Source organism: Bos grunniens, chromosome 13, assembly GCF_055505025.1.
Source record: "Bos grunniens cultivar Pamir isolate PY7600 chromosome 13, Bosgru_T2T1.0, whole genome shotgun sequence".
NCBI classification, from domain to species: domain Eukaryota; kingdom Metazoa; phylum Chordata; class Mammalia; order Artiodactyla; family Bovidae; genus Bos; species Bos grunniens.
The window spans coordinates 60,699,149-60,712,054 of NC_141177.1; the positions used below are offsets into that span (position 1 = coordinate 60,699,149).

Sequence of the window (12,906 nt, forward strand, 5' to 3'; positions counted from 1 at the left end):
GTCACCAAATAGGATAACATTACATTAATAACAATGAAAAAATTCTATTTGCACAAATTCCAAAACCCATTCTCCTTATTTCTATATTTTATCTATATTATCTCTGATTTAGAAAATGAAGATTCCAATATGCTTTTAATATCCTAAGTGAATTTTCAATTTTACTATCTCAAAATTTCTCCTAGAAGACTTTGATGTTCTTCGACAGTCATTAAAAAAATAAATCAGTAAGTATATGTTATTTGGTATCTTCAATATCAAATAATACATATATACTCTCAATATTTTATATGCAAGGGCCAAAATACTGGAGTCATAAGCTGCTCATTTCATAAAAAAGAGTTCCTTTTCTAAAAAGAAACAGCCCTATTCACAGAAGAAAAGGAACAATAAAAAACAACAAGAAGACACTAAAGAAAAACAAAGAAGCCTTTAATTTTCAGTATACAAACCTGGTATCAACTAAAGACTGAGAAACAGACAATGGGGAATTAAAGAAATATTGATCCTTCAAAGGAACACAGACACAGAATATACAATGATTAATCAAATAGTACTAACTTATCCATGCTATGTGACAGTAAAGACTAATCAAATCTAAAATATTCCCAAAGTTGTATTTAAATATTTCTTTCTGAAGACCTTTAATGAAGAAGCTACAAAAGAGCCTTGTTTCAGTGTTACTATCCTCCAAGCAAATAAAAATGAAACAAGTAATAAAACTAGTAACAGTAATAAAGCAAAAAGATATGAAACAAAGTGACAGGGAATCACAAATTACGTAATCAAATGTCCACATTTTTATTTTCTACTAAATGTATACCAACATTTACTATTAACTATTAATATATATTCTAAAGTAGTATATTTTAGAACAGTCACCTTTGTAAATGAACTCAAGCAAAGCAAAATCTTCTAAAACTACTACAGCTTGATGGTGATGTACGGCAAAACCAATACTGTAAAGTAATTAACCTCCAATTTAAAAAAAAAAAAAAACTACTACAGCTTTTAATTCCCAACAAACAACACACTAAGAAACTCAATCTGGAGCAAAAGCAACCCCCAAAAAATGGATGCCTTATAAAGACTCAATTCAAACCTAATTATTATAATCGTAAATTAAATTCAAGACAGATTCTTACCAGCTTACTAAAATGGTATTTACAGTAGCCACAATATTGGACGTTATCTGCACCATTACCTTCTTCTTCACAAAGCAGTCCGGCAAACTGAGCACTGAAAATAAAAGCCAAGTACATCAACAAAATTTAAACCACAGTATATACATGTGTGTGTGTACAAAACACTTTATGTGTATGTATTTATGTATGTGTATATATATACATAAAATTCAATTCCAACCACGTAGGTATCTCGTAAGAGAAAAGGGGAAAATAAAAGGCTTTATTCTAGCTGAGACTAAGAACATTCCACCCCATCTTTTGATTGCTATATTTTTAAAGCTATATACATGGTTTAAAATAAACTTTTTATCCATCTCTAATAAGGACAGAGATTCTTGCATGCTTTAAGTCACCAAATAGACACTAAATTTCTTGAAAGATATCCTCACCACCCCAAACTTAACACTTCATTTGACTTTCCAATCTGTATCACAGGTACAATTAGAAAAGGCCAGGTATCTAAAGGGCTGACATGACACGTGACAGTATTCACCTTGAACACAGATCATATCGTTAGAAGTTAAATGCTTCAAGTTATAACATAGTAGAGTAGGTAAGAAAAACAGAAGCTGTGTTTTTCTAGTCAAAAACAAGGGAAGAAATGAAATTAAAACCTAAAGCTATGGTAATTTTTAATGAAGTGTTAATGTTTATAACCATCATATTGTCAATTTGACCTTCCACTTTCAACATTCCAAAATAATAGTACTAGTATGTATCTCACAGCCAAAAAAGGTCTTTTATCTTTGGAAAATTAACTACAATATTAAGGAAATTTTTAATATTTATTTTTTACTGAGGTATAGTTGAATTACAACGTTGTGTTAATTACTGCTGTACAGCAAAGTGACTAAGTCATACATACATATACACACACACACTCTTTTTCATATTCTTCTCCACTATAGTTTATCACAGGATACTGAATGCAGTTCCCTGTGCTCTAACAGTAGGACCTTGTTGTTTATCCATCCTGTACTTATTAGTCTGCATCTACAACTACTAGTCCCAAACTCTCAATCCTGCCCTCGCCCATCCCACTCCCCCTTAGCAACCACCAGTCTATTTTCTATGTCCCTGATTAGGGAACTAGATCTAGAACCCACATGCCACAGCTAAGTGTTTCCATGTCACAACTAAAGATTCTGTATGTTGCAACTAACACCAGCCGCAATCAAGTAAATAAATATTTTTATTAAAAAAAAAAAAAACCTGCCCATTTCATAGTAAATACTCAATGTGTATTAGTCACTCAGTCACGCCCAACTCTTTGTGACCCCATGAACTGTACCTTCAAGGCTCCACTGTCCATGGAATTCTCCAGGCAGAATACTGGAGTGGGTTGCCATTTCCTTCTCCAGAGTATCTTCCCAACCCAGGGATCAAACCAGGGTCTCCTGCACTGCAGGCAGAATTCTTTGCCACCTGAGCCACCAGGGAAACCCAAATACTCAATACATGACAGTTATTACCATTAATTAGTATTCTAAGGAAGTTAAATTTACATTTGTTAAATGCACAAAATGTTCCTTACAGTAGCACACATTACGAACCAATTTGGAAACAAAGTGTCTGTAAATCTCTGAAATGTTAATAAATACCAATATCTGATAGGATATAATGTAGTCATTCCCATGCTGCTATGGACTGTATTTCTATCATCTCATCAAAATTTTTTTGTGAAAAAAATTATCAGAAAACAATGTTTCATTTAAACTGCTATTAAAATTATGCAACAAATATGTACATGAAAAAAAATAAAAGGAAGCATGAACAAAATAAAAATAGAAGGTCATTTAAAAATTTAAGAAACTTTCTAAGGAACAGCCACTATAATACAGAGAATGATGGTGATTGCTTTTTCTCCCCTCTTGAAATTCAGGCAGTGAAAAAAAACACAATCATTCACTAAATTCTTACTAGTATTTCAGGCACTGCACTAAGTTTATCTACATCAGTTCTTATAATCCTAATAACAAATCAAAGGGTAGGTAAACAAAAGAAATATCTTAGGCAAAATAAAACAGAATAAGACACTAGAACCAGGGTTACCTACTGGAAATTCACTCTGGTAAATACACTCAATTACTAGAATTATTTTTATTACAGTAAGTAAATATAAACATAGAAATTATACCAACAAAATTTAGTTTAATATTTGGGTACCTAAGTATTTAACTTACAAGGTATTCCCAATTTCAGTTCTGTAAAATGACAAAATCATATTTACCATGTCACGTGGAAAGCTTGTCGACATCCATGTTTATTACATGTCATGCAAGCACCAGTGGCTGCTTTGCTTTCTCTTCCTTGTTCATCACAAATATAGCAAGTCTTAGGGTAAAGAAAAAAAAAAATGAAATAAAAACCTTACAAGTGCTTTATACAGATATGGATTTTATAGTTATCTTCACAGCTCAAAATCAGGTTTACTAACTAATCTAATCCAAAATATAAATCTATTTTTTTCTATTTATATCTATTTTACAAGCAATACGAACATGAAAACATCAATACAGACATAAATAGTCCTCGTAGGATTTCACAAGGCACAGTTCCCTAGACTCAAAAATCCCACAAGATAGGAGGAATGCTTATAGGCACTGAGGCCAGGTTGAAGAACTTGGCTTACGCCACCTCAGTATTAAAATCTCCTCTCCACTATTTAACTGATTCCTGTAACAAAAATGTAAAATGAGGTTTGTCTTTCTTTTCTGCTGGAAGTGACCATACAGAAAGGAGTTGGATATAAGGAGCTGGGACTCAGTAGGTGAAGGACAAATTTGCTTAATGAATGAGCAAAGTTTAGGTCATTCCTTCACAAGAATCCCTTCCACATGAGCTATCAATCAGCCCTGCCAACCTGACCTACTAGGTCTGGGAGGAAACGCTTTTAGGAGATCAGAGGTGCCCCCCAAGAGCTACTGGCCAATGAACACTCCCAGCAACTTTGACATCTACCTGGTCCTTTTTCTCAGGTGAAAATAGCTGATAATGAAAGGCTAAATTATAAAAATGGCAATCTACAAGTATATAATAAATAAAATTATCAACTGACTCTAAGTATACAAAAAATTAATGCCTAACTACATATAATCAGATGATATAATTCTAAAAATAAATCAATCTGAATAAGGTATAACCTGCTGCTGCTGCTGCTAAGTCGCTTCAGTCGTGTTCAACTCCGTGAGACCCCACAGACGGCAGCCCACCAGGCTCCCCCATCCCTGGGATTCTCCAGGCAAGAATACTGGAGTGGGTTGCCATTTCCTTTTCCAATGCATGAAAGTGAAAAGTCAAAGTGAAGTCGCTCAGTCATGTCCGACTCTCAGCGACCCCATGGACTGCAGCCCACCAGGCTCCTCCATCCATGGGACTCTCCAGGCATGGAGTGGGGTGCCACTTCAATAGGACCACATCTATTTTTTAACTTGGAAAAGTTTCTCCCACAATGCACTGTGGTGCCAAATTACACCATTCAATAATATTTACAAGAACACAGTTTCCAAAAGCCTAATATTTAGACAAGTAGGTAAATGAATTTCAACTCTGCTGAAAGACAGAGACTGAACTGAATTACAAAAATTACTTTGTATGTCTAAAAAAGAAAAACCCAAATTACAACAAAACTAACCTAGACACACTAACAATCATAAGAGCATCTCTAACTGTTCATACTAGCAGAAGGCAATATCAAACAATTATAATGGAATAATTTAACATACATATTAAAAAGCCTATAAATGATCAATTAAATTTTTAAAAGAAAAGTACAAAGTAGGTTGAAATTCAGGGGCAATATGCAAACAGACCTCAAAGAATATCTCAGTAACTTCCAAAACAGTTGACAGTGAAAAGACACCATTATTTGACCATTCAATAAAACTAAAAATTATGACGGATTTTACTTTTAAGGAGTTAGGCCTTCCAGACATATGGAACAGCAGAGTGAAGAAGTCCAGGGATCCCCTCCTCAGTGAATTAAATACTTCATAGGTGAAAAAGAACCACTTATAAAGTCTCTGTATAGAATAAGCTGCACCTGAGTGTGTGTGTGCTCAGTCATGTCCGACTCTTTACAACCACATGGATTGTAGCCCACCAGGCTCCTCTATCCATGGAATTTTCCAGGCAAGAATAGTAGAGTGGGTTGCCATTTCCTATTCCAAGGGATCTTCCCAACCCAGGTATTGAATCTACATCACTCACGTCTCCTGCACTGACAGGCAGATGCTTTACCATTGTGCCATCTAGAATCAGCTACAAGGATATACAGTACAACACAGGGATGATAACTAATATTTTATAATAACTATAATGGAATATAACCTCTAAAAATTATGCCACTATAGTGTATATCTGTACCTGTACAATACTGTACGTCAACTTAAAGTCTCTGAAAACTGTCTAAATGGCATGCGGCAGGATATTTTATCAAAGACAATCTACTAAATCTCATTAAGAACAGTGAGCATCCTGTGGCACTTGAGCCATGATCTGTCCCCATTACCACCCTCACCCCCATGGCTCCCTGTGATGGTAGTTCCTTTCTGGGTAGTGCTGTCAAGAAGGTGAGGGCTCCCCTTCTCCCCTATCCAAGACTAGAGTTTTCTCCAAGGAGGGTCAGGTCTCCAGTGACTCTCATACCACTATTCATCCTGATAGGTCCTACTCATAGGCTCCCAACCCTAACAACAGGCCAAGATTTCCAGTGTTCTATCAGCTTGCTTGCTGAATGGAAGCTACATGCCAGGAGGGACGAGCTGGGCTACTTATACCCTTCCCTCCTGCCAGGACCTTTCAGAGTACAGGTGTCTGTCCAGCAGAAGCAGGGTGCTGTCTCCACCCCCAGCTTCAGAGAAAGCACTAGTGCAGAGGTTCTGTCCCCACAGGGAGAAGGAAGAATCATTTTCTAGAGTGGCTACATTACCTAACATGCTTAATTTAAAAAAAAAAAATTATAAGACATGAAAAGAAAAAGTATGACTCAGTCACAGGAAAAAAAAAAGTAGGCAATGGTAACTGCCTTTAAGGGGAGTCAAGATGTTGGACCTAGGCGACAAAGACCAATAATCAATAGAATTCTTGAGTTTAAAACTCACTAAAAGCAGTAGATTTTTATTGGCAGTAGGGAAAGAATCAATAACTTTAAAAACAGATCAACAGAGATTATACAATCTAAAAAAACAGATGTTTTTGATAATACCACCTAAAGAACAGTTTCAGAGAAATATGCTACACCATTAACTGCATTAACAAATGGTTAAGGAGAAAATTATGAGGGAAAAGAAAGAGACATAAACTGTATCTGAAGAAATAATAGCTGAAAACTTTCCAAATTTGATGAAAAACAATAACCAACACATCCAAAAAGCTCTGCAAACTCCATATAGGATAAACACAAACAGATCCATATTCAAATTAATGAAAGGCAAAAATAATAAACTCCTGAAAGCAAAATGGGGGAAATGGCTCATCACATACAAGGAAACCTGAGGTCTTATTAGAAATAAAATGGGAGACAGAAAGCAGTGGAATAACATTTAAAACGCTCAAAGAACAAGAATCCCATATCCAGAAAAAGCTACATTGCAGAAATAAAGATAAAATAACAACAATATTCTCAGACCCCAAAAAACTGAGATACTTTGTTTCCCCAAATCTGAGTAACAAGAATTACAAAAAGAAAAACCTTAAGCTAAAATCAAGTGACACTAGACAACCACTGCAAGGTACATATAAAAACAAAGAACTCCAATCACTTACACCTCAATAAAGCTGAGATTTTTAAAACACACATATAGACCAATTTAAAAACACACAGAAAGAGTTCTGTAGGAGATGATAAAGACAGTACTTTTTTTTAACCAATAAAATCCACTGTTTGTGGATAATGAACATATTCAGAATTTTCCACTGGGTCAAAATCTCCTTTTCTCAGTGGACTTTCTCTGTTCCAGGGCACAGTTTATCACTCTATACATAGGAACTTAACTAAAAACAGCAAAAGAAAACTCTGGGGACTGAAGCTCAATAAGGACTCAATACATTTTTACATTACTGATGTTTCAAAACGGCACAAGGTCATTCACACAGGCAGCTGTGGACCATTACACCCTGGAAGGCAGCACTGGCAGGAATGAATATGGACTGTGAAGGAATGGAGACTGCAGTGACACTGCAGAGCTTTCAGAGCCATCCATAGAGTGAGCCTTACCTTTTAAGAAAAACACAGATATTTCTTTCTCACTTTGTTAACTTAAAAAGCAATTACCTAGAATAATGTCCATAAATTATACTGTTGGCACTATAACCTATAGAAATGTAATATATGTGACAAAGACAACACAATGAAAGAGAATGGGAATACAGCTATTCTAGAGTAAGGAAATAACATCAGATGGTAACTAGAACCCATAAGAAGAAATTAAGAGAAACAAAAATGGTAAACAAAAAAACAAACACTCTATAAATGTATTTGTGGGCGTCTTCTCTTAGTTTCTTTAAAACGTGTAAGATTATATAGAGCAATAATTTTAACTATTTTGGGGTGTGTACTATTATATAGAGACAAAATATCTATAATAGTAATAACACAAAAGTGGGGAGGAAAGAAACAAAATAAATGCCATGAATCTTTTATATCTTACTGAAGGTTAAGCAGATTCTATAAATTAAGATGAATACTATAAACCCAAGAGCAACCACTAAGAAAATAATCCAAGAAAATATAATTTAAAAGTACAATGGAAGATGGAAACCCAACCATATTAACAGCACTGAATATGAAGAGACTGATAAAGGCAGAGACTGATAACTGGATTAAAAAAAAAGTTCCATATGCTGCCTACAGGATACATACTTTAGGTTTGAAGACACAAGAAAGTTACAAGTAAAAGGATGTAAAAAAGATATACCATGCAAAAGGCAACCAAACACACAGCTGAAGAGGTTCATTATATGAGATAAAAAATGGTCTTTGAGAGATTCTATAATAATAAAAAGGATGTAACAATTATAAGCATATGTATATGCAACAAACAAGAGCTTCCAAAACACATAAAGTAGGAAAAAAGTGACTTGAAAGTTTTTATTTTCTCATTAAATAGCTGTTGGATTGAGAAGAGAAATTATGAAGAATTATTGAGAAAATAATCCCAAAAAACAAAAATACACCTAAATATCAAGTATGTGAACAAAGTTATAATCAGAGGCAAATTCATAGCCTAAAAGTTTTCATTTTAAGTAAGGAAAAAAGTCATAGTTTGACCTAACATTTTTAATAAGAGAACCAATGTTCATATATCAAAAGGATTTAAGGCCAGATTCCAAGTCTACCTAAAAACTAGAGAGCTGAGAGAGAACATCACTCCAAATCTATTAAGAAAAAGCCATTTTAAATTATTTAAAAATCACAACTTTTCTTGAAACTATGAAAGATTTGCAGTTGCAAAGGCAACCAATTAGCCTAAAAGGGGATGCCTTCTCTTCAGCCACCTGAAAACCACAAGACATTCGGAGACTATCCAATAATAATATGGCAATGAAAGAAGATGTGGAGGAAGAGGTGCAGCTAATAAATCAGCTAAAATTTTAACAAACTGCTAAAGGCTGATTATGGGTTACTGCAATAATCAGTGGAGCCACAGACAGGAGTTAACACCCACTCACAGGCTCTATTCCAGGAAGACTCACAAGAAGCTCTTAGGGAAAACTGGAAGCAAGGAGGCAAAACAATCAGAAAGAATCTCTCTTGGTTGTGCAGGCATAAAGGACAAGATTAGGTGCCACTGAGGGAAAGACATGAAATCCCACCTCTTGACCAGACACTCCTTTCAAAAGCCCTGAGCATCTGGGGGATTGGCAGCAAACCCTGTCACACCCAGGGCATGAGTAGACTCATGATGGTTAGGAAGACAGAGAAGAAAAATTACCCCTGAACAAGGCACAAGAAAAATTCCTGACCCCAGGCTCTGTTAACGACATCATCAGAGATCTTCTTGCATTTAGGAGAGGCAGGAAGCATGTCCCTCACAAGTCCTTCTAGAGATGTAAAACAAAGTCAGCCAAAGGGAAGAGGCAATAAAATGGTAAAACCCTGAGGTCCAGGTATACAGAAGCACCCCCCCCCCCAGCCAAGAGTCTGGACCAAAACAACAAAGAAATCAAAAGCCCAGAACATCAAATCATAAACCACAGCAATCTAGCACTAACGGGGTGGGGGCAGTGGGGGGGACTAAAGTGTGGCAAAAAGAAGAACACATAAAGAAACCAACCTCTGTGGCACACAATCACCCAATACTCCAGCTCTCAACCTAAAGGTATCATTAGAGGAATACAAACGGGCAGGGATACCCCAATGGGTTCAGGAAACAGATCATCAAGCCAGAAAGAGAGGTCACACAATGTCACTGTCACTGCATTTTATTAGCCAAAGCAAGTCACAAAGCAGCCTGGATACGAGAGATAGGGTACTTAATGTTGGTGCAAATGTAAACTGATGTAGCCACTATGGAAAACATTATGGAGGTTTAAAACAAAAAACAAAAAAAACAGAGCTATCATATGAAAAGATATATGATCGCCTATGTTCTAAGCAGCACTATTTACAATAGCCAGGACATGGAAGAAACCTAAATGTCCATCAACAGATAAACAGATTAAAAAACACATGGTGTGTGGGTGTGTTTGTGTGCACGATGGAATATCAGTCATTAAAAAGAAGGAAATAACACCGTGTGTGTGTGTGTGTGTGTACACAACAGAATATCAGTCATTAAAAAGAATGAAATAACACCATCTAGAGCAACATGGATGGACCTAGATATTATCATGCTAAGTGGAATAAGTCATTAAAAAAAAAGAAATATATCACTTACATGTGGAATCTAAAAAAAAAATGATACAAATGAACTTACTTAAAAAGAGAAACAGATTCACAGACATAGAAAACAAATCAATGGTTACCAAAGGGGAATGGTGGGATAAATTTGGAATCTGAGAGTAATATATACATACTACTATATATAAAATAGGTAAACAACAAGGCCTATTATATAGCACAGGGAACTATATTCATATCTTTAATAACCTACAATATAAAGGAATCTGAAAAAGTATATATATATTTATGTGTTATAAATAACTGAATCACTGAATCATTATAAACTGAATCACTGAATTATAAACTGAATCACTTTTCTGAACACCTGAAACTAACACAACTTTGTAGATCAACTATACTTCAAGAAAAACAAAACAAACACTTCTCTTAACAGCTATCCACATATGTATGGCTGAGTCCCTTCATTTGTTCATCTGAAAATATCACAACACTGTTAACTGGTTATACCCCAATACAAAATAAAAAACAGCTATCTACCACTAATCCTTTGGAAAAAAGATAAATGGAAGCAGAGTCAGCAATTTCTAAGTTTTCCTCTACTGTTATCTTCTTATAATTCAATGACACTGCTTTTTATGGTGGTTTTGGTTTGTTTGGTTGGTCTGTTATGATCCTTCCTAAACTTATAAACCCTCAATCCTTCATGGCCATTCAATAAATAAAAACTATTCAAGAGAATAAATTCAGGATACACATATCATGTGCCAACTACTCTCTATGGAAATTGCAGCTTTCTAAACTAAAAGCTTTCTGACTCTAAAGAACACAAGTCTCACCCAAAAAACGTCCCAAATCCCTATGTTGTCCCAATCTTCTCATTTCTTAAAAATTAGTGAAAGGTAATTAAAGGTAACATGCCATTTATGTTTTTTAACAAAATGTGTCAGTGAAATGAGGAACTGATACAAGAAAATATGAGAGGTCAAAAAATAACAAGAATCTGATGACAAATGGTTCAGAAGAAACTGGCCACTCTGTTTTATTGACATGTGGTAAAATTTAGCAACATAGATTGACACGGTGAATCATCTGCAAGTGGATATACTACACAGGTAAGTCTAGAAATCTTTTTATTTCCCTTCTAAATCTCACAATGTTCCAGGATTATTTATTATTCTTTGCACTGATTATGATAAATTCTCTGAACTATTAATTAGCATCATCTCTTTGCACCTATTACTCTAGTTTATGTTACTTTCTCTAAAATTATTATTTGATTCTTTCTTCCAAGGTCAAATGCCCTATTATTATGCATAGACCTTATAATATCTTTGTGTGCCTTACTCAATTCCTTAGACAAAAATAATACCTCCTTTCATTATGTTCTATAATACTTCACTCAGCTGTTCCATTATTTGTAAACTATCATTATTATTTTCGTACACTGTAGTTATATATTTAATTGACTGTCTGAGTGTCACATGTAGATAAACTATTTGTCTTACACAACTCTTAGGATCTAGTACATGCAAAGCAGGTCCATTTTAAGTGGCCAATACATTTAAAAATAATCTCTACATTATCCTTTACCACTACACATTAAGGACTGGTAACTTCCAAGGGAGTGCCAGGCAGTCCGGAGGTTAGGATTTGGCACTTTCACTGCTACAGCACGAGTTCAGTCCCTGGTTGGGGAACTAAGATTCCACGGGCCATGTGGCATGGCCAAAAAAATAAGGCTGATGTCTTCCAAACTCAACAAACCATTTTCCAATTGTTTCTATCATTTCAGAATTACATGGCCCCATTAACCATACTAAATATTCATGAACTGGATATTATTGTTTTTAAGGTTTACTATACTACAGATCATGCAGTCGCAGAGTCAATCATGACTTGGCAACTAAACCACCACCATACAGACCAACAACCATAAAAATCCAAGAAACGTATGTAGCAACTACCTTTAAGGAAAACTACAAAAAGGAAAAATATTTGACAGGGAGAGATGCTGTACTTCTGGAAGGGGAGATTCAACATTGCAAAAAGATCAATTCTCCCCTAAAATGTTTCACTGTAACACAAATAAAATCAAAATTGTATTATTAGTCCTAATGTTCATCTAAAAAAATATATCCATGGTAATATTTGTTCTACTGTGTACCAACATGTATTTAAAGCCATAGTAAATTAAAATAGTGTGCTACTAGAATAAGACGACAAAGATAGATCAGGGGTACAAAAGAAGTCAGGAAAAGCCAAGAATTGAATAATCATTCAAACAGTATTCCAAATCACTGTGCAAAATGTAGTGCTGAAAAAGCTGACTAAACCATGCGGGAGGGGGAAAAGTTAGCCATATATCTCAGCATATTCTAAAATTAACCTAACTGGATAGAAGATTTGTATCTAAATAATTCATTCTTCTTTCTATACTCCCTTGAATACTTTCTATGCTCCTTGAATACTTACGTCTTAAAGCCATGAGGTGGGGTGAAGCATGGCAGCATCTACCCTGCAAAGGAAGGGACAGCCCAACTCTAGTATCAGAGCCCCAGTAGGAGTGGTTCTCATGAAAGTGTTGGGGATAGGGGTGGAAATAGTGTCAGAATGAGTTGTCGGAACCTGTGCAAAGTGAGGAAACCAACCATGGAAGGGAAAGAGGGGAGTTGTGGACTGAAGCTGAGCATTAAACCCTCAAATTGGTTTAAAAAGAAAAAAGGCAGCCATGCAGGGAATCAGCAGCAACCCAGAGTGAGGTTTGAGCCTAAACAAAGTTAGGATGGCCTCTGTATTATGGGATGGCTTGTTAATAAAAGAGAATAATCAAATAAATATATTGAGGATAAAAGGAGTCAGGTTTCTCACTGTCTC

At 35.3% G+C, this 12,906-nt stretch overlaps 1 protein-coding gene across 48 annotated transcripts in view; it reads right to left on the minus strand.

Annotated features, from left to right (window-relative positions):
- The window catches only part of MLLT10 (MLLT10 histone lysine methyltransferase DOT1L cofactor), a 208,072-nt gene that overhangs the window by 118,524 nt on the left and 76,642 nt on the right, over positions 1-12,906 (minus strand). For all 48 annotated transcript variants that reach the window (XR_015139735.1, XR_015139737.1, XR_015139742.1 and 45 more), the window contains 2 exons: positions 3,418-3,521; positions 1,146-1,239 (listed from right to left, as the gene is read on the minus strand). Coding sequence is in view for 27 of the 48 variants with exons in the window: in XM_086334527.1 (XP_086190653.1) it covers positions 1,146-1,239; positions 3,418-3,521 (198 nt within the window). In the remaining 21 variants the exon portion in view is untranslated. The remainder of the gene's footprint in view (positions 1-1,145; positions 1,240-3,417; positions 3,522-12,906) is intronic.